Raw genomic sequence first — 22,216 nt, forward strand, 5'->3', positions numbered from 1 at the left:
TTTGAGTGAGGGTTGTACCAGTATACAAATACTTCAGTGTAGACTTTTGTTTCTTTTTGCCAAACTGCTTGAGACTGAGAACTACACTGTGTGTTTTTCTGCCAGGATGGGGGAAAACAGAGGTGAACTGGAAGCAGATGATGTCTTCTGTCCATACCAGCCAGAGCTGGGTGTTCTGAGTGTTCCTGTGGCACAGGATCCTGATTGATCCATATTGAACTTGCGGGTGATGGCACCCTCACCCACCCCCTTATCCTAATGTGATTTGATAGAAGGAACAAACAGCTGCTGCTTATTTTCTCTCTTAAAACGGTGCACAGGTTTCATGAGGTCAGAACTATCCTGTTTTATTCCTCTACAAGTGCCAGCACCGGGCTCAGTACACATGTACTCCAAGACTGCTGAATTACTAGAAAAATCTGAAAGGAGAAAACTCTTTCTAGGCTCTATCAAGAGCTGCATTTGTATCTATGGAATCTTTACTACCCTTCTTTATTAAAGAAATTAAAAGTGAGACAAAAGTGTCTTACTAGAAATGCAGGGTATGAAGTGCCCCATAATGGTTAAATAACTTCTGAGTGCCTAGAAAAATGGAATGTGGAATATATCATGCCCAAGCCAAGCTGCAGCCCACTATGGCCTAAAGTATACCTTGTAACAAAAACCCAGTAAGTACAGTGCAGAGCAAACAGAACTGCATATAACAATATTTTCCCACAATGCCACTGAATTCTACAGGACAAAATAAACAGGGCTGCGGTCCAAGGTTCAGTTGAGAAAGACCTGTTCCTTGCTGCCAGAAGCTTCAAACAGCAGGAGCCACCATAACAACCCTGCATGTATGCCTTTACTTTCTCCTGCGATAACCAGCTGAGTTAATAGGCAATACCCTGCCTAATGTGCTATGAAGAGTAACATTTTATCCTCTGCCCTAGAGAGATATCCCATTGAGGAGCAATATATCAGGAATGAACTACCTCTTTTCTGAAAACAGCTCCAGAATTGTCCAGAGAAGAAAGGGGGCAACGAGTATGAGCATGCATGCAAGGAGTGGGGCTCCAGGGCATATCACTTTTGTTTTCTCAAAAAGCAGGTCTACACCTATGCACCTGCGAGGAGTTCTTTCCCTCCACTTAGAAAAAAGGCTAGAGGAAGTCTCCAACATACCCAAAGCAATATCGGCTGTTACAATCTTATCTCAGTAGGGTTCAGCCACAACTAGGCTGAATTTCTTATATAAACACAGACCCGATTCCAGATGGGTGCTGCCCTGGTGACTAAACTACTAAGTAGGAAATGAAAGGGGAAAAATGGTTCCTGGCAGTGACACTGTTCAACAGGAGTATTTTGTACTAGCTGTATGTGTCGACTCACAGCACAGATCTCTCTACCATTGCTCCAAGAGTCCCCTTACAAGGGTGCAGCCCTACCTACACGGTTCTCATTAGGCGCAATGCAGGAGGAAGAGTATTTGAGGGCACTATGTCTAGGCAAGGATAAAACTCCATACAAGCAGGTTACCAAAACCATCCAGTGGTGGATTCGCTGTTACAAGAGATCAAATAGTTTTAATTCCATTGTTTGATCATAAATCAATCGGTTCACCAAACTGGTCTTGCTGGTTTAGTACAGCAAATGAAAAAATAATGTGCCCTACAATCTGTGTTTCATTTCTCTTTCCTAGGTTTTTGTCCCACAGTGATTGGGGACTGGTAAAAAGGTACTACTTTAGGAAAAGCCCCAGTGCATAAAGTGGAACATATTTCTGAAAAGAACTTGCAGAGGCTCATGCTGTACAAATTACATGAGACAAACCAATCCTAACACTTCAAAAAAACCACCATATATCCCTCTAAAACCAGGACTGACTCAATACAGTTTTGCAACTATTGAGTTTTGGGTTCTGAGTACTTACTCTGCACTGAAGCTGAATCACACATGCCAGCTATTCAAAACATGCTTGCACACAAAGATCAAAGCATAGAGCCACACATGACGTTAAGATGCCTGTGCTACCACTTAAAACAAGTCCTAGTCACTTGAGGTGAATTCAATACCTTGCAATACATTCCGTAATGGGGAACTGAAAGAAACTAGATCATGTAGTTAAGCTTGTTTCTACTGATAGTGATTGGATTCTAGCAAAATATGAAATCCTCATGAGGATTTGACTTAAGATTACTAAAAAATAATTTATTTCTGCAAGCTGGAAAGGAATACCAAAAAATTAACTAATGAAGAAGCATCCCTCAAGCTCCTCCATTAATGAAAGGTGACGATAAATCTGGTGCCTTCTGATGTAATATTCTTCCTCTTGACTATGGTTTGGCAGATGTACTCTGAACAGCCTCTGCTCTCTGCAGAGCTTTTTTCTCCATGTTCTGGTTCACCAGGGATTCATGCCTTGCAGCAGCCTACAGCAGAATAAAGTACAAAATAAAGAGACCATAGAAGCTTTCAATAATAGGAACCACGTCATGCAAGTTTTCAGTTAGAACACTACAATATTGAGAAAACCAACAAACACTTCAGCTCCACAAGTTCGCTGTCATTAAAACAGAATTTTGGGGAACTAATAATGAGCATTTTTATAATCCTCCTTCATAAACAACCCTGAAATGTAAAGGTGGGCAGAAAATAGGTCAGGATCTACTATCACTGATAATCTGGAGGAAGTAACAAAGTTCTCAATTATAACAAAAGCAAGAACAGGAATTTTGTTTGGTAAATTACACTGTTAAGACTCCCTACACTGCAATGGGGCAGATGCAGATTTGCATTTCTTTAGTGAGCCCTATGTAGTGTATGGCTCAGCTCTGTCCCCTGATGCACCTGGCTCCACCACTGTTCTAGCTAGTATTTTTACACACAGCTCTGGTTGGTGGAGCTCAGGATTCACACAAAATAAACGGGATCCCTAGAGATGTGAAGGCCCAGGGGGGGGAAGGGAAAAAAATACCCACCCACCCGGTCCTCCCTTTTTTCCTGTTTCCCCCCCCCCCAGGCCTTCACATCTCTATGACGCTCACAAGCCTGAAGTCTGCCCACCCCTGCCAGGAGTGGACAGAAGAGTACTTTTGAGTTATTTCTCTTCATGCTCCAGTAGCTGTGTAGATTAACTTTGCTTATATTAGCTCTCACACATGGAACGATACTCCCAGTTTCTGCCCTGCCTGCTCCAAGCCAAAAGCTAGGGTTCAAAGGGTATTGGGCCTTCCTATTGCTCAACAGGAGAGAAAAAGGACAGCAGAAGGTAAGCTATGCCTTCCACATGGGGAGGAAGAACATTGCATAGGACCCCCCATCGCTCCTTAGAGCAGCCTTTCCCAACCAGTGTGCCTCCAGATGTTGTTGGACCACAACTCGCATCAGCCTCAACCAGCATTGCCAATGGCTGAGGCTGATGGGAGTTGTGGTCCAACAATATCTGGAGGCACACCGGTTGGGAAAGGCTGCCTTGGAGGATGAAGAGCTGGCAGCCCTAGCCTTACTCAAACGTACCTTTTAAAAGCTAAGATCTCAAACTGCTGTCCTGGAAGATTTGCTTCCTGGTTGCCATAAATCAGCTAGATTGTGTTAATCTGTTACAGCAACACAACCAGGAATCTTGTGGCACCTTAAAGCCTAACGAATTTATTATGGCATCAAATGCCATAATAAATTAGATAATTGCTCATTTCAGACATCATAAACCAATGTCTGCCATTTTGAGGATGACCAAGTGTTGGCCTAGGGCTTCTGCACTCCCTCCTCTCATACGCAAGGAGAGATTGGGAGCTTTTGTTTCTAGCTAGCAGCAAACCACTGATTTCCTTTGCATCCAAATGAGGCAAAATGGTTGCTCAAAGCATAATCTGCCACCAATTTTGACCCTGATTGGCAGGCAAGTCATGGTTTAACAAACCAGTTATGAGGAAGCAGCACTTCCAGCACTCTATCATGTCTAGAAGGTAGCCCAGCTGACAGCCCCCTCCCCACAGAGGGAGAAGTAGCAGCACCGAAGCACCATCATGCCTGAGAGCCTCTGCTGTGTGTATCATTAAATTACTCTGTATTTGCATGAAACGAATGACCTTTCTTAAAGTTACCTGGGAAGAGTTTTGCCCTAAAATAAGAACTATAAATAAAGCAAATTATGGTTTGCTGCTAACCGGAAGCAGAAACCTCTTATCTCTTCCCTTTACATGCAGAAAAGGGGAAGGCGGGAGTGCACTTACCTGCTCATCCTCAAAATGGCATACCATGGTTTGTGGCTACATCTGTATTACCTCAGCGCTCATCAGCTAAACCACCCCCAAACAGCACTCCTAAAAGAGTCTACCTCAGAAAAGGTAGCAGAATGAAGAGCCCTCATCTTCCTTCTCTCAAAGCCTTCAACTTGCTCACCTTAAGAGCCAGACAGATGATAGCAGAGCTATCAAAAAGGCAGAAAAGAGTTAAGCATGAGGAAACCGAAAAGCTAAATTGTGATGTTATAACCCTGTCAGCCAATGAAGGGCCATTTCAGTCCCTCTCCAGGATTTCAGTTTTCAGCTAACTTTAAAATACATTTTTATGAAAACTATCAAGGCTAGAACAACCCTCCTCCCGTAGCTATAGACTGACTGTCACCAATGTACTGAATTCTACATTTGGAGATGGGGGGAAATCCCATTTTCACCCTATCCTATCCCGTTTTCAATTCTTTCTTCCCCTACCCCGTTTTAGATATTTTATTCTTTGATTTATTAGGAATGCAAGCACCCTCATTTTCCCTGCTCCAGTATTGCCACAATTTCATGATTTAATTGTTGTTCCTGAGGAAATGGTTGGGCCAGTCCATTAGCTCTTTTTTCCTCACTCTTGCCAACTTCTTAGCTCTTTTGTACTCACCCGTTTCCCTGCAATAACCATAATCAGGCACCCACAGATCGTCAAGGCAATCATTAGGTAGCTGATCCTCACACGCAGCTTGTTCCTTGCGGTATTGACCACCTCAAACCTTTAAAGAGTGAATGTGACATAATCAAACCATAGCTGCTCCTGTTAACTTGCCAGTCTGTTAATGGGGGGGGGGGATCAAAGAAAGAAATCTAGCTAAAGGCTACTAAGACATGAGGTGAGGCCTATTGTTATGATTTTTGTGGCAACCCCCTGGGGACAACGTAACCCCTAGACCTGGGTTACAAATTCTAACATTTCCTGCAGTTTTGTAATTAGAGCACATTTAAAAGAACAACCCTTAAACTGGACTCCCTGGTGTTTCTAGCTCTGCCAATTTGGTGCCCTCTTTCACAATTTGAGAAAGAGGTGGCCAGCAGGAGGTAGTTTTGCCTGCCTTTCTTTACAAGTTCACTCTCACTCAGGTGGCAGATAACTTGGGGTAGAGTCATCTGCTCAGTGGTGCCTCCCCTTACCGACCCACCCCTCCCCAGTGCAGCCATAGATTTGAGCAGGGTTCATTGCAACACACACACACACAATCTGGCATGCCTTCCAAAAATATGACCGAGTTTGTGCTAGGTGTATGCCACAAACCCTGGTTTTCTACCACCATCCACAAGTGTGCAATGGCCGTAACAGCTATGAGTCCAAGTGAACACCCCCAAAATCAACTTTGGTTGGTGGGGCACAATATTTGTTTCGGTCTTGCTTTCTTGGATAAATCCCCACCCCCTATTTCTCAGTCATTTCTAACAAGCAGCTCACAACAGCATCTTGTGCTGGGACTGGCCCATGGGCCAACTGCTAGGCAAAATTTCCATCCCTTAATAATATTTTTAAAAGCTTTCAGTATCCAATTCAGAGATAACAAGGCCACCCAAAAGAGTTAAGATTGACAAAAAAAAAGTACCAAGCTACACACTGAGAATATACAGGGCCATGAAAATGTATTTGCCCCCTGTCTGATTTTATTTATTTATTTTATTTATTTCATTTTTAAACCACTCATAGCGAATAGCTCTCTGGGCGGTGTACAAAAAGATTAAAATACAAAATATCATAATAAAAGCCAAACAATAATAAACACAGACAAGGAACAACAGAAATCTAAAAGTTAAACACAGTAAAATGCCTGGGAGCATAGCAAGGTCTTAACCTGGTGCCGAAAAGATAGAAGCGTAGGCGCCAGGCGTATTTCTTCGGGGAGGCTATTCCACAATTCGGGGGCCACTACAGAAAAGGCCCTAGATCGAGTAACTGTCCTCCGGGCTTCATGATGTGTTGGTACCTGGAGGAGGGCCTTAGCTGCTGAGCGAAGTGACCGGGTAGGTTCATAGTGGGAGAGGCGTTCCACAAGATATTGCGGTCCCCCGCCGTGTAAGGCTTTATAGGTCATAACCAGTGTTGCAATGAGTTAAAATTAAAAATGTTGTACTGAAATAAAATCAAACAATGCTAAGTGAAACATATGCTTACCTCCCTTGTGAAAAGTATGGGAGTTTTCTGCTTATCTGCTTCTTTAACAATTAAAAATGTTATTCCCAGCTTATCGGACCAAAGGAGAATAGTCCAGCAAATACCCCTGAGGAAAAGGCCCATAAACAGAAGAGAATCCGAATTTTAGAAGAGGTTGCAGAAGAAGTTGCTGGCCAGAGAGAAGACCACAGAGAACATAGGAGTGGCAATAGCTACCTCCAGGCCCCCATGCGAGAAGTCCTTGATGGACAAGGGGGTACAGCTTACGTTTATGTCCCTTTCACAACCTCTGACCTGTTTAATTGGAAAAACCAAACACCCCCTTTGAGAGAAGACCCTGGGAAAGCGTATGACTTGTGGCAATCTATATTTGTCAGCCACCATCCCAGCTGGGCGGATATCCAAACACTAATGAACATTTTGCTAACTTCTGAGGAAAAGAGTTTAGTTATGGGACAGGCCCGTAGGCTTGCTGAGACAGAGAGAGCAGCAGCGGGAGCAGGCGCACGGCCCATGGCTCTCATAATGCCAGAAAGAGACTTGGGTTGGGATGCTGCACCTGGTGGCAGCACTGAACTTGAAAATTACCGCCGCCTCATTCTTTATGGGCTACGGAACGCCATACCCAAACCTACCAATATGGCCAAACTGTATGAGGTTAAACAAGGCAAAGAGGAAGACCCTTCTTCCTTTCTTGTGCGACTACAGGACACCATGCGGAAATACACCCATTCCAGAGACTCCAGATTGACTTTTCAGAGCTTCCCAGGAAAAATGGATACAAATACCTCCTTGTAATAGTAGACCAACTGTCTGGATGGATAGAGGCCTACCCCACAAGGCAAGCCACTGCGGCGGTAGTGGCTAAGATACTGATGAAAGAAATTCCCCCCCGATATTCCCTTCCTGAAACAATAGACTCTGACAGGGGAACGCACTTTATTTCGGAAGTGGTTCAACAGCTCCAAAGGCCCCTCGGATTTAAATGGCGCCTTCATACGGCATGGAGGCCGCAATCAGCTGGGCAGGTAGAGAGGGCTAACAGGTCCTTGAAGGCCACGTTAACCAAGCTTTGCCAAGAGACTGGACAAAATTGGGTAAACGCCCTACCCATGGCATTGACAATTTTTCGTTGCACTCCCAGAGGACAGACTAAGTTGACCCCATTTGAAGTTTTATTTGGGAGACCGCCAGTACTGGCAGCTCTCAAGACCCAGCCTCTTGAAATAAATCAAATAGTGGGAGATGCTGTGATCAAAGAATATGTTATTGCCCTGCAGTCTGTTCTTTCCAAACTCTATAGATACTCTCAAGAGTTCCAGAGATTGCCACTGGACGCCGCCATTCACCCTTTTAGACCAGGAGATTGGGTCCGGATCAAGACGTGGAAGAAGGAAACGCTTCAGCCTGAGTGGAGCCAACCGGTCCAGGTGCTGTTAACCACGGATGCAGCGCTAAAGATTGACGGCAAGGCCAAGTGGATCCACCACACCAGAGTCAAGAAAGCATCCGCACCTATCGAGGTGCAGGAGCCAGAGACGGGAATAGCCAAGGATTCCCCAACAGGTGAGGGACGGAGGAAGACCCCTGAAGAAAAGTGGCTTTCGCAGACAGCCCCCGGTCTGGGCCTGAAGTTACGTCTCCGCAGAGCGCCCCAGACTTAGTTATTAATCCCGCAGCTCAGAATATAGTTAATCCATATTACATATGCATTGCCATAATTATAGCATGTATGGTTTTTATTATGTTGCTTTATCTTGTATTCTACTTCCGGCATGGACACGTCCCTTGACCAGAAATGGGTCTTTGTCACAAACTAACACCTTCCTCAAACTGGTACAGCGGTGAGTGCTGTGTTGAAATTGGAGATGAATCACAGGTAATTAATCAATTAATAGACCATGCAGAAATAACAGCGTATGTGGGCAATCAGCAGTGGAAGGACCTAAATTGGGACTGGCTTACAAGCTGGCTGCCAAACTGGGCCTGGCTGAAACATCTCTTTGTTATTGGCTGTATTGTATTCCTTATCCTTATGTGCTTACCATATCCTGTGTATCTGGCATGCTTATTCGGGTCATGAAAAGAAAGGCCCAACTGATGATGTATCAGCAACTAGCCTTGCATGAAATACAGGGAGATTATACTGAAATGGCACCATCTCATGAAGAGGTATGGAACCATACTGTTTATGCTCCCCAATCAGTTGTTACTGGAGAAGGAAATATTTATGCCACCATTGACAATTAGGAAGATACTTTCTTACTTTTGAAATTAAGAAAGTATCTGAGGGGCAAATGTTGCAATGAGTTAAAATTAAAAATGTTGTACTGAAATAAAATCAAACAATGCTAAGTGAAACATATGCTTACCTCCCTTGTGAAAAGTATGGGAGTTTTCCGCTTATCTGCTTCTTTAACAATTAAAAATGTTATTCCCAGCTTATCGGACCAAAGGTCAAGGATAGAGGAAGTTTGGAAGGAGAACAGAGAAGTGGACCAGAATAGACAGATGCTGAGAAATTAAACAATGATGTATTCTTGATTAGCTATGCATTTCTGATATTATGTATGTGATGCATCTATAGCCTATAAATATGATGACTGTCAGCAATTCTGGAGAGTCACTTAAGGGTGGCCCTCCCTTTGCAAAGGTTCTAATAAAGGCAAGTATTTGCAGTAGTCTGGTCTCATCTCTATTCCTTATTGGCATCTCAAGGAATTCAGAGCTCTTATCGGTCTGGCCTCCATACAGGCCTGGCTCCTTTTGTAACACCAGCACCTTGAATCTGGCTCGGAAACAGATAGGTAGCCAGTACAAATGGGCCAGAACAGGTGTTATATGTGCTGACCGGCTGGTCCTCGTCAGCAGTCTGGCTGCTGCATTTTGCACTAGCTGAAGTTTCCGAACTTTCTTCAGGGGCAGCCCTACGTAGAGCGCATTACAGTAATCCAGCCTAGAAGTTACCAGAGCATGAACAACTGAGGCGAGGTCATCCCTGTCAAGATAGGGGCGTAGCTGGGCTACCAACCGAAGATGGTAGAACGCGTTCCTTGCCACCGAGGCCACTTGCGCCTCAAGAGACAAGGAAGGATCGAAAAGCACCCCCAGACTACGAACCTGTTCCTTCAAGGGGAGTGTAACCCCATCTAGAACAGGGTAAACATCCACCATCTGAACAGGGAAGGCATTCACCAACAGTGTCTCAGTCTTGTCTGGATTGAGTCTCAGTTTATTAGCTCTCATCCAGTCCATTATCGCGGTCAGGCAGTGGTTCAGCACATCCACAGACTCACCTGTAGAGGATGAAAAGGAGAAATAGAGCTGCGTGTCATCAGCGTACTGGTGGCAACGCACTCCAAAACTCCTGATGACCGCACCCAGAGGCTGCATGTAGATGTTGAAAAGCATGGGGGACAAGACCGACCCCTGAGGGACTCCACAATGGAGAGTCCAGGGTGTCGAGCAGTGTTCCCCAAGCACTACCTTCTGGCGACGATCCGCTAAGTAGGAGCGGAGCCACTGCCAAGCAGTGCCTCCAACTCCCAACTCCGTGAGTCTCCCCAGAAGGATACCATGGTCGATGGTATCAAATGCCGCTGAGAGATCAAGGAGAATCAACAGAGTCACACTCCCTCTGTCCCTCTCCCGACAAAGGTCATCGTACAGGGCGACCAAGGCTGTTTCAGTGCCAAAACCAGGCCTAAAACCGGATTGAAACGGATCCAGATAATCGGTCTCATCCAAGAGCGCCTGGAGCTGACCGGCGACCACCCGCTCCAGAACCTTGCCCAAAAAGGGGACATTCGCCACCGGTCTATAGTTGTTTAAGTTATCTGGGTCTAAGGAAGGTTTCTTTAAAAGAGGTCTTACTACTGCCTCCTTGAGGCTACTAGGGACTACTCCCTCACTCAAGGAGGCATTTATCACTTCCTTAGCCCAGCCGGTGGTACCAGTCCTACTAGCCTTCACTAGCCAAGATGGACAAGGATCTAGCGCAGACGTGGTCGCCCGCACCATTCCAAGCACCTTGTCCACTTCCTCAAGCTGCACCAACTGGAACTCATCCAATAACGAAGGACAAGACCATGCTCTGGACACTTCAGTGGATTCATCTGTCATAACATCAGAGTCTAGGTCCCTACGGATGCATGCGATTTTATTTTGGAAGTGCCCTGCAATGTCGTTACAGCGAGCTTCAGATGTTTCAATGGTATCTTGAGGACCTGAATGTAAAAGTCCTCTTACAACCCTAAAAAGCTCTGCTGGGCGGCAAAGGGATGTCCTAATAGAAGCAGCGAAGTAAGACTTCTTCGCCGCCCTTACCGCTTTTATATACGACTTAGTGGAGGCACTTACCAAAGCATAATTGCATCCGTCTGGAGTTCGTCTCCATCTGCACTCCAGCCTCCTTCTCTCTTGCTTCATCGCTCTGAGCTCTGGGGTATACCACGGAGCTGTATGAGCTCTGCAACGAAGAGGGCGCGCGGGAGCGATCGTGTCAATAGCCTGGGTCATCTCCGTATTCCACAGTTCGACCAAGGCCTCGACAGGAGCGCCAGTACTATCAGCCGGAAAAACTCCCAGAGCCCTCTGAAAACCAATAGGATCCATAAGTCTCCGGGAGCGGACCAACTTAATAGGTCCTCCACCCTTGCAGAGGGAAAGAGTCGTCGTAAGTCTAAAACTCAACAGGCGATGATCTGTCCATGACAATGGGGTAGATGAAAAACACCCCACCTCCAGATCACCATCTCCATGACCAGTGGCGAAGATCAAATCAAGAGTGTGACCCGACACATGCGTTGGGCCAGTAACAAATTGAGACAGCCCCATGGTTGTCATGGAGGCCATGAAGTCCTGAGCCGCCCCAGATAAGATAGCCTCAGCATGAACGTTGAAGTCCCCCAACACCACAAGTTTGGGGGACCTCAGCAACACCTCCGAGACCATCTCTGTCAGCTCAGCTAGGGAAGCTGTTGGGCAGCAAGGTGGACGGTACACCAACAGGATTCTCAGTCTGTCTCCTTGGCCCAGCACAAGGTGGAGGCACTCTAGACCAGTTGCCGTCTGGACAGGGTGCCTGGTGAGCGAGAAAGTACTCCTATAGACCACGGTGACCCTGCCTCCCCGGCCCTCAGATCTACCATAGTGCTGCACCGAATACCCAGGTGGGCAAAGCTGAGAGAGGGCAACTCCTCCCTGCTCACCCCACCAGGTCTCGGTTATGCATGCCAGGTCAGCACCCTCATCCACAATTAAATCGTGGACAAGAGAAGTTTTATTATGTACCAACCTGGCATTCAAAAGCAGCACCAGGAGATCTAAGGGCAGGCTATGCGTTGTTGCATATTTTTGGCACTGAATGTTGTCAGATCTTGAACCAAAACCCAGTATTAGAGAAGAGGGAAGCTGTGTGAACAAAACACAAAATGTTGATACTTATTTCATTTATTTATTAAATAAAGTTAGGCAACACTCAATGCCCCATGTGAAAAAGTAATTGCCCCCCTATTAACTCAACCCAATGAAAGGGATTACAGTAGGGCCCCACTCATACGACGGGTTATGTTCCAGACCCCTGCCGAAAAGCAAAAACCACCGGAAAGTGGGGCCCTACTGTATTATATAATACACACTCAGAAACACACACCAGGCAATCCAGGCAATATAGCTGTAGCGTGGGGAGCTCCAGCCACTGCACTCCAGCTGACAGCTATCAGCTGTAGCATGCAAGCTCCCTGCGCTCCAGCTGATCAGCCGTAGCGCACGATCACCTGTAGGGTGAGTTCTAGCCACCACGCTCCAGCTGACAGCAATCAGCTGTAGCGCAGGGAGTTTGCACGCTACAACTGATCGCTGTCAGCTGAAGCGCAGGGAGCTTGTGCGCTACAGCTGATCACTGTCAGCTGGAGCGTGGCAGCTGGAGCTTGTGCGCTACAGCTGATCGCCCCACTGGCGCCGCCATATTAGCAGAACACCAAAAAGCGGGGCCCTACTGTATTTCAGTATTGTCCCCTCCTTTTAGTTGCCTCTTTTCCTTGGTTCACTCTTTCTTAAAGACAGAGTCATCGCCCTGTAGCCATAATGGAAAGGCCAAAACTACCTGATGCCCAGACCCCAAGTGTGGCTCCACATGATCTATCCACACTGATAACACTGAACTATTCACACAAAGGGACTGTGAGGAACGCAAAATTGATCTCTCTAAACTGGGTGAATAAGCATCAAAATGGCAAATGCTGTTCAACATAAACAAGTGTAAAATGATGTATACTGGGGCAAACAAACAAACTGCAGCCACATCCACACCATACATTTATTCCACTATTTAAACAGACATGGCTTTCCCCAAAGAATCCTGGGAAGTGTAGTTTGTTCAGAGTGCTAAGCGCTGTTAAGAGACCCCTATTCCCCTCACAGGACTACAATTCCCAGAGTCCATTGGCAAGAGGGACTGACTTTTAAGCCATTCTGAACCTCTGTGAGGGGAATAGGAGCCTCCTAAGTACTCTCAGCACACCGAACAAACTACACTTCCCAGGATTCTTGGGGGGGAGGCATGAGTGTTTAAAGCGAAAATAGTGGGAAAAATGTATGTTGTGAATGTGGGCTGCTTCATATATACACAGACAGGATATACCCTAAGAAAAGGGTCTTGGGTCCTGGTGGATAGTTCAGTGAAAATGCCAACCTAGTGTTATGACAAAGATAAATTCCATATTAGGGATAAATAGGAAAGGAACAAAAATCGAACTGTCAATATCATAATGCCTTTCTATAAATCTACGGTGCAACCAAACTTAGAATACAGTATTCAGTTCTGGTCACCACCACCTCTGATATCGTAGAACTAGAAAAGATGCAGAAAAGGGCAACCAAAATGACCAAGGGCTAGAGTAAGTTCTCTGTGAGAAGAGATTACAATATTTGGGACTTTTTAGTTTAGGATTCTTCCCATAAGCATCCAACTGGCCAGTGAGAACAGGATGCTGGGCAAGATGGGCCACTAACCTGATCCAGCAGGCTCTTCTTATTGATTGATTGATTGATTGATTGATTGCACTTGTATACCGCCCCATAGCCGAAGCTCTCTGGGCGGTTTACAGCAATCAAAAACATTAAAACAAATATACAATTTAAAACACATATTTTAAAAACAATTTAAAACACAATTTAAAAATTTAAAACAATATAAAAACAATTTAAAACACATGCTAAAATGCCTGGGAGAAGAGGAAAGTCTTGACCTGGCGCCGAAAAGATAACAGTGTTGGCGCCAGGCGCACCTCGTCAAAAAGATCATTCCATAATTTGGGGGTCACCACTGAGAAGGCCCTCTCCCTTGTTGCCACCCTCCAATCTTCCCTTGGAGTAGGCACCCGGAGGACGTGTTCTTAAGAAAAAACGGAACTAAAGGGGCCACCATAGATATGCATTCTTCACATATATGGTGTGAAGAAGTGGATACGGACAGATTTTTCTCTGACTCTCATACAACAAGAACCCAATGTCATCCAATGAGGCTGAATGGTAGGAGATTCAGGGCTTACAAAAGGAAGTACTCCTTCATACAGCACAAAGTTAATCTGTGGAATGCACAAGCACCAGCTACAGCGATGGCTCCAAACTTGTATGGCTTTAAAATAAAGATGAAATTCATGTAGGATGAAGCTATCAATGGCTACTTCTCACAATGACTACATACTACCTCCAGTTTTGGAGAAGGTATGCTTCTAAATACCAGTTGCTAGGAAACAACAGCAGGCAAGGGCTGCTGTGCACATGTCCTGCTTGGCAGCCTCCTGTGAGCATCTGGTGGGCCACTGTGAGAAACAGAATGCTGGGCTAGATAGGCCTTTGGGTCTGATCCAGCAGAGCCCTTCTTATGAATACAGGGGTCTGCTTTGAGATGTTACTAAGCGAGTCCCAGTGTCCTATTACATACCCACCTCAGATAAAAATCTTCACACCTCACTGAAGGGACGCAAAATTGGTAGGAAACTCAGAAACAGGCAGTTATCACAGAGCAAGAATCTCCACATCAAATACAGCAGTAATTTTACTCTACATGAGATGGGAGAATTTTGTTTTGAAACTAACACAAATATTAGTAGAATTTGTCAGCTGTTGGCTTATCATCTTCTCTGGCATTTTTCAAACTGTTGACAAAGAGGTGATGATCACATGTTGGCCTGGAAAGGCAACATTGGAGAGGTTTCTTCTCATAGTCTCTCTTTCCAGCGTTTGGATTTCCAAATCAGAGGCTGCGAGATCTCTCCAATGTTGCCTTTCCAGGCCAAAATGTGACCATCACTTATTTGACAACAGTTTGAAAAAAAAGTCAGATATGTTAATAAGCCAACAGCTGACAAATTCTCTTAATATTTGTGTTACTTTTAAAGCAAGGGTGTTGAAGCACCAACACAGAATTTAAGGGTCCAACAAAATCTGCTTTGCAGCTTTTAAAGCACCCAATATTAAAAGCTCATCTGAAAAATTCTTCTCAGCCCAGGTTTGTATCGACAAAGTGCCAACACGCAACCTGAGACGCTCAGTGCAATCATTTTTCCCCAAATCTCATCTATCACTTATTCTGCCTATTTCTACCATTTTGTTAGAGTCTGTACAGTTTGTGTAAATTAGCATAATCAATGTCAACAAGCGGTCAGTAACTTCTGGAAAGAATAGAGACGATAATGTAATTGCAGTTAAAAGTCCTTCACATCTAGCAGTATGCTGCCAAGTTTTGTTCTTCAGCACAGCTGAAAGCAAGCTGCGAGTGTCAGGACCCTTTTATCAGCCTAGCAGGGCCCCCAAGCTACAACCGTTCACAATGGAGGACAACTATTCTAATGAAGGAAGCTACAAAGGCACTTTGTAATGTCGATACTATTCCTTGCCAATAGGATTTCCTTGAGTAAGTTGGACAAATAGCATAAAGATGAACCAAAGCAGTATGGATAGGGGAGGCTCTCTGAAACACATTACTGTTCCTCCCTCTATACAATGTGTAGGAATCTGAGGCCCTTCACACATTGCAGAACTAGAACTCTCATCACCCCTGGCCATTGGCCATGCTTGCTAGGGCTGATGGGAGCTATATTTTAGAAAATTTCCCACCCCTGCTGCAAACTAATATGGCCTTTATAAGGCTAGAAAAGGTATTTGCTTTGATGAACACCAGTTTTATCTAACCAGTATCTACAGAAAGCTCAGGACCCCAAGAGAGTTGGTGCTAGGAAGCTTGGGCTTCTGTGCCTAAAAAGCCAGGCTATACTTTATCTTCATCACATCAAAAGAAGCCACATCTGAAGCCATGCTCTGACATGAAAAATGAGAGTTGTGGGCTACCTCTTTTGTTCATCTCTACTTGATACTTACGCTGGGCAAGGGGAAAACAACAAGATAAGCTGAGGTACACACAAGCAGCACACAGGTTGATCCTCCTTTCTCTGCCTGTCCTTAGGGGTGCTTTCGGAATTAGCCAGAATTCTGGCTTACACACGGCTGCTTTTGATGCAAATAATAGAATGGGTAGTCAGGCTTTTTATGAGGTTCAAACTTACAAGATAGTTCCTGGTATATCTTCTGCTTTCTTGAAACGACCTGTCCATACCAAAATTTTCTTGTCCCACTCAGTGGGCTTGTATCCTGGGATTTTGAAGGTGGAGCCTGTAGAAAGCACAGAAAAGAAAATACAGCAACTGAGAACCAAAAGTCAGAACTAGGGATTGTGATTTCTTGCAGCATAGCCAATTAGTTCAGATATGGGAAACCTCTGACCCCCCAACCTCTAAATCTGGTCTGCCAGACTCTCCTCAGTCTCTACTCCACCAATCAGGATGGCAAGACAAAGCACTCTGTCATTACTTCGCTAGCCCAATCAGCTTCGAAAGCAAAGCTACTACCTCTTCAGCCAGTACGGAAGCCAACTGGACTGGCAAAGCAAGGACAGACTGTCAATAGCTAATTGGGCTGGTGAAGCAGAATGTTCTGTCATTGCTATGCCAGCCCAATTAGCTTCTGTACTGGCTGCAAAGGAAGTGGATTCACTTACTCAGTGGCCACTACAGAAGCTGACTTTGCTAACTCCAGCCTAGAATATGTTGAATCTGTGTTTGCTGAAGGCTGATCTCCTCCCTTGCATTTCCTTTTGGGAAAAGAGAGGGCAAGGGAAGCTGATTTTATTAGGAGCTGCCACCTCAAGGTGCCTGAAACACCTTAAACTGTCTCCTCTTGGCTGCCACTCAGCTATTTCCCAATCATCCGAGCAGTGGCAGGGTTTAAACCTCCCCTCTCCGCTGCCCAGCTCACTGGGAAACAGGTGAGCAGCAGGGAAGAGGGTAGTCAAGAGTCCCTGTGCTTCTCCTGTATGTGAGCAAGAGAGAGTGAGATGGCTCTGCCTTCCCTACTGCTCAGGGGAGGTTGTATGGGTGTCCTGCATGTGCATGTATGCAAAAGTGTAGGTTGGCTCCACAGGATTACAACTCCCAGTCAGTATGGTCAATAGTGAGGGATGACTATAGTCCAGTAACATCTGGAGGGCTACAGGTTCCCCAGTCCTGACCTACACAGAGACACTTTCATTACTCAGTTAATAATCAACCACTTCAAGGTCCATAGTGGCCATCTTGGTTATTCACAATGCAATCTCACCATGGCTACTCAGAAGTAAGCCTATTAAATTCAACGGGGCCTACTCCCAGATAAGGAGGGTTAGGATTGCAGCGTTGGTCTCCCTTTAAGAAGAGAAGGCCTGATTTCAGTAAATCTCACATATGGACCGTAGCTTGCAAAAGATGATAGTAATTGTTTATATATTTGTCCCTCAGACAATAATGGTGTCAGTCAATCATAGTCAAGCCAACGTATCTGCCCACCATTGTGAGCTTTTTGGAAAGGAAGGCTAGTCACATGTTAATGTGGAGAGGAAATTAAATGACAAGAGACTACACTACACTGCCATTAGCTCTGATCTAGTCCTCACAGCTTTAAAACTGTGCAAATGCAAAAAAAACCCCAAGAACCCTCAGTACAAAGAAAGCAAACTGTTCAGTCACTTTTCTAATTTCTAATCAATAACTAATTCCTACAGTGCTGAAACTGTCTCCAAAGCCAGTCTGCAAGAGGCTTCTAGTGTAGGCATTTTCATGCCTAAGGGAAACGTCATTGTTTTCTTTGACTACATGCGCGCTTGTGGATAAATACCCATAATTACCCATACTGAAAAGTGAAATGTAATCGGGTGTAAAACAATCTGAAAATTACTGGGGGTGGGGCATGCTATCCAGGAGGTGCCCGAGGCAGTTGCCTACAAATGTACATACCATAGTCAGATTTCCAGTCATGCTGCTGTGACCTATTCTCTGCTCTTATCAACACTACCAATTTAAGGTATGAAGAAGGCCCATGGGGGAATAGAAACAAATTATTTTTGTGTACAGTGCTCAATGACAGCTTTACCAAAAGCTCTTCCAAAATCTGTTCTCTATGAAGTCTAGGTTACTAAAAGCTCACTAAACACCATGCTGCTTCTGATTCAGCATACACAGGATTGGGCTGAAAGTTATGAAGATACGCTCATTCTGGTTTACCTGGAGTCTGGGGTTTTGACTTTAGCACACTGTCCGCTTGCGTTTTGCTGCACATCCTTCTGTTTATCACCCTGCAGGGCCCTTTAAGTGTACGCAGAACAGAAAAAACATTTTTGTCCAAAATCCGAAGTGTACCTGGGAAAACAAGGGGGGAGGTATAACATTAAAAAAAGAAATATATTATTTATTTATTTAAAATATTTATACCCCGCCCTTTTTCCGAGGAACTCAGGGCGGTTTACATTAAAACAAAAATAATTAGTAAACATGATATTCAGTTTAAACAGTTTAAAATGAAATTAAATAAACATAGGTTAAAACTAACTATGTTAGTTAAAAGCCCATCTAAATAGAACAGTCTTCACCTGTGCATGAAAAATCGATAATGAGGAAGCCAACCGGACCTCAATAGGGAGAGAATTCCACAGTCTGGGGGCGGCCACCGAAAAAGTCCTATTCTGTGTCTCTGCAAGATGAACTTGCAGGAAAGAAGGGGTAATGAGTAGAGTCTCATTGGAGGATCTTAGAGTCTGAGCAGGTTCATAGAGGGAGAGGCGCTCTGACAGATAGCCTGGACCTAAGCCGTATAAGGCTTTATAGGTTAAAACCAGCACCTTGAATTGTGCCCGGAAACAAATGGGCAACCATTTACAAGATGTAGGAGCCAGTACTGCCTCCACTTGGCTCCAGATTCTTGGATTAAGTAACCTTAGTAGAGCATGTAAGGCTACAATCTTGTGCGCACTTCTGTTTGGGAGGAAGCTCCAATGAACTTGGTGTACAAAGTATACACCTACAGAACGGGGACTGCAAGACTGTTTCCAAACCAGCTATTCGTTTATTTTATCCTAGGCCAAGTTATGGACCCCATAACCATACCTAACAGAGGTCAGTCAAGAGGGGTACTGAGAGGTCCTGAGCCAGGCCCGGCCAGGCCTGACTCGGTAAGTAGTGGAAGCGCTTACCGGCGGCGGCGGCGGCGGCAAGCCCCGACATGGCCCCAAAGGACAGGACAGGCCGTGCCGTTTCTTTCCTTTCCCCGCTGCCTCAGTCTCTCTTCTTACGAAACACGGCTGAAAGCAAGGTCAGGCGCAGGCCCGTCAGTGACGCTAGGCAGGAGCGAGCCGGGAAGGAGGAGTTAATCTGGCGCGGCGGCGGCTCCTGGTGAGACGGTGACGAGCCTCCATCCTCTCCGACAGAGAATATTCACTGGATCCTCAGTTGAGCCGCGGAAGACCTATTAAAATGCAGGTGGACTCCCCTTCGCTGTTGTCAGGGCAGTAGGACATGGAGAGGAAGACCTCGTGTATACGCTCCGCGGAATCACAACGTCAACACTTTTCTTCCGGAATGCACCGAGTGGGAGGTGGTAGGCTTTCAGTGCAGCCCTCGCCAACCCTGTTGCGCTGGCTGGGGCTGATGGGAGTTTTAGTCTGAAACAACTAGAGAGCACCAGGTTGGCGAAGGCTGTCTTACTGCTGCTCAGGAACCAGCGGGCGAGGGGTGGATAGCAGAGCTTGGAAAAGTTACTTTTTTTGGACTACAACTCCCATCAGCCCACTCCAGTGGCCATGCTGGCTGGGGCTGATGGGAGTTGTAGTTTAAAAAAGTAACTTGGCCGAGCTCTGCTGGATAGTATACAGTAGGGCCCCGCTTTACATCGCTTCGCTAATACAGCGGTCTCAACTAGATGCAATTAGACTAAAGCCCCACTCATGCAGTGCTTGTTCCGCTTTTACGGCAGTTTTCGGGCGTCACTGCGCCATTCTATTCAATGTGTTCCGCTTTACAGCGGTTTTCACTTTACAGCAGGGGTCCGGAACATAACCTGATGTATGAGTGGGGCCCTACTGTACTAGAGAAAGGCTAAGCAAAGCCCCTTCTCCTAACATGCTAATGTTTTATATTCTGGAAAGTTTTGATGGTGGACAGCATTCCAACAGGAAACCAAGGGCGTCTGGAGGGAAAAGCAGTGGGGCCGAGCCAGGAGCGAAGATGTTTGTTAAATATAACTACACTGGCCTGGTTCTCTGGAGTCTTTGTATCATGGAGGTCACATCCTCACCCACCATTATACAGTACTAAAGAACAAAAAAAAGAGCCATGTGGAGTTAGGCATGTCTACTAGAAATCAGTCCTGTTGAATTCAGTGGGGTTTACTCCGTGGCTGGGGGGATTAGGGTTGTAGCCTTAGATTATCATAAACTGGACATGAGCCAGCAGTGCAATGCAGCTGCTAAGAAATCAAATGCAGTCTTAGGCTGCATTAACTATTTCTATGGAGAATGGTTGAAAGAGTTGGGTATGTCTTGCCTGGAGAAGATTACACTGAGACATGACAGCGGTCTTCAGATACCTGAAGGGCTGTCACAGGGTAAAGGAAACTTGTTCACTGTTGCTCGAGAAGGCAGGACCAGAATTAATGGGTGGAAATTGCAAGGGAGCAGATTTTTACAAAAAAATAAGGTTCCTAATGCTAAGAACTGTTCAGCAATGGAACAGGCTGCCTTGGGCCTTGGTGGGCTCTCCTTTAGTGGAGATATTTAAGAAGAGGGTGGACACCTTATCTGTCAGGATTGCTGTAGTTGCAGATCCTGCATTGAGCATGTGGTTGGACTAGATGGACCACCAAGGTCCTTTCCAGTTCTGTGATTCTATATTCTAAGGCTGGCACTCAGCCAGACAGGAGGCCTAGAGAGGTAGATGGAATTTCTAGGGACCATAACAACCCACTGCCCCCAGACCCTGAAGCCTATGCAGTTGCTGCACCATGTATCCAGAAGGGTACAGCTGAGAGAGATCACATCTTCCCAGCTCCCCCTCCCAGGTTCTGATAATGCAAACCAGGTCAGCTACCTCAACCTCAATCAATCTGTGGATGAGACAGAGAGAGGTTTTATTATGGACTGTCTTGGCACCTACCCACACCACCAAAAACCAGAAGAGTAAGCTAATAAGGCTAACAGGAATTATCTTGCTGGGGTGAGAACCATGCCAGAGCTTGGAAAAGTTACTTTTTTGAACTACAACTCCCATCATGGCGCTGGCTGGGGCTGATGGGAGTTGTAGTTCAAAAAAGTAACTTTTCCAAGCTCTGAAATAGCACAACCACTCACCCAATCTGTCTCCCTTCCCGGCCTGAAAGCTCTACTCCTCTGACCTCACCCCTCATGTTCCTCCCAGAACCCTTCCAGCTTGAACACAGTAACTATCAGAACCAGCCCCCTTTTTCTCCCTCTGACATCTGTGGTGCCAGGGCTGGCCTCTGAAGCAATCAAAAAATGGATGGACATATGTCTACCGTGCTAATCTTTACTTTTGCTTGGGGACAAAGGGAGCAAAGTCTAGAGCCACCTTGGGAAGGTTTTTATGGCCAGAAAACCTGTGTATAAAGCTAGTACATAAATGCATAAATAAATAAAATGGGGCCAGAGCAGTCTGTAGGGAGGGCTTTTGACAGCTCATGCCATGGGGAAAATGGAAAGAGACATTCATCCAGAGCCCCAGAAAGCCTGCACACAGCTGTCGGCCATTACCATGCGAGGGGAAATCAAGCTAAATTGTAGTAGATCATACTTGAGAATGTTTATGCAAAGCTGATGTCCCACCATGTATATATTAACTTTGTATTTGTGGGATGTCCAGACCTTGTAAGAATTGCAGGAGCTAATCAAAAGCACCAGGGTGAGAAGAGAACAAGCACCGTTGATCTGAACAATGAATGGCCGGCCTAGGAGCTCCTTCAGATCAGTACAGATAGTCCAGGCCTGTCCGCTGGAACCTGCTGCTGTTCTCTCACTAGGAATGCTCTCCAAGATATCTCTAGATCTCTTGCTGCTTACTAGGGGCAGATACTAGAGCTCCCTGACTTCTATACACTGAAAAAAAATCAGGTCATAGAGAATTCCAGAAGCGGATGGGGGAGTGAGAGCTGCCTCTCGACACACGTGCAGGCAACTGCCTCACATATAGCCTAAAGCAGTGGGTTCCCAAACTGGTCTGTGGAACACCAGTGGTCTACAAGCTTTCATTTAGGTGGTCTGCCATGTGCCTGTAAAAATGCAATTTAAAATCATATAGCAACCAGCATAGCGCTTTATAATTGCATCAGCAGGCAGAAAATTCATTTAAGTGGTCAGCAGTTTTCAAGAGGTCAGTAGGGGGGAAAAGCAGGGGAACCACTGGCCTAAAATGATGCATTCCAGGGGAAAAAAGGTACC

General features: G+C 45.5%; 1 protein-coding gene across 1 annotated transcript; it reads right to left on the bottom strand.

The window, feature by feature from the left end:
* Positions 1–1,548: 1,548 nt before the first annotated feature.
* On the bottom strand, positions 1,549–19,379 carry FAM162A (family with sequence similarity 162 member A). The gene is made up of 5 exons (XM_061638072.1): positions 18,962–19,379; positions 17,997–18,131; positions 15,969–16,074; positions 4,873–4,981; positions 1,549–2,414 (listed from the first exon to the last, which is right to left on the bottom strand). Exons 1-5 carry the CDS (start codon positions 18,990–18,992, stop codon positions 2,319–2,321), a joined length of 477 nt encoding a protein of 158 aa, XP_061494056.1. The 5' UTR covers positions 18,993–19,379; the 3' UTR covers positions 1,549–2,318.
* Positions 19,380–22,216: the final 2,837 nt, after the last annotated feature.

Source organism: Rhineura floridana, chromosome 1, assembly GCF_030035675.1.
Source record: "Rhineura floridana isolate rRhiFlo1 chromosome 1, rRhiFlo1.hap2, whole genome shotgun sequence".
Classification (NCBI taxonomy): Eukaryota; Metazoa; Chordata; class Lepidosauria; order Squamata; family Rhineuridae; genus Rhineura; species Rhineura floridana.

Excerpts from the sequence above, each read along its gene's own strand:
- FAM162A (XM_061638072.1), bottom strand. The coding sequence starts at position 18,992 with ATGTCGGGGCTTGCCGCCGCCGCCGCCGCCG. Across the intron at positions 18,132-18,961 it reads TGCCGCCGCCGCCGCCGCCG|GTACACTTCGGATTTTGGAC; the intron begins GTAAGCGCTTCC and ends TTGTTTTCCCAG. Across the intron at positions 2,415-4,872 it reads TGGTTATTGCAGGGAAACGG|GCTGCTGCAAGGCATGAATC; the intron begins GTGAGTACAAAA and ends ATTCTGCTGTAG.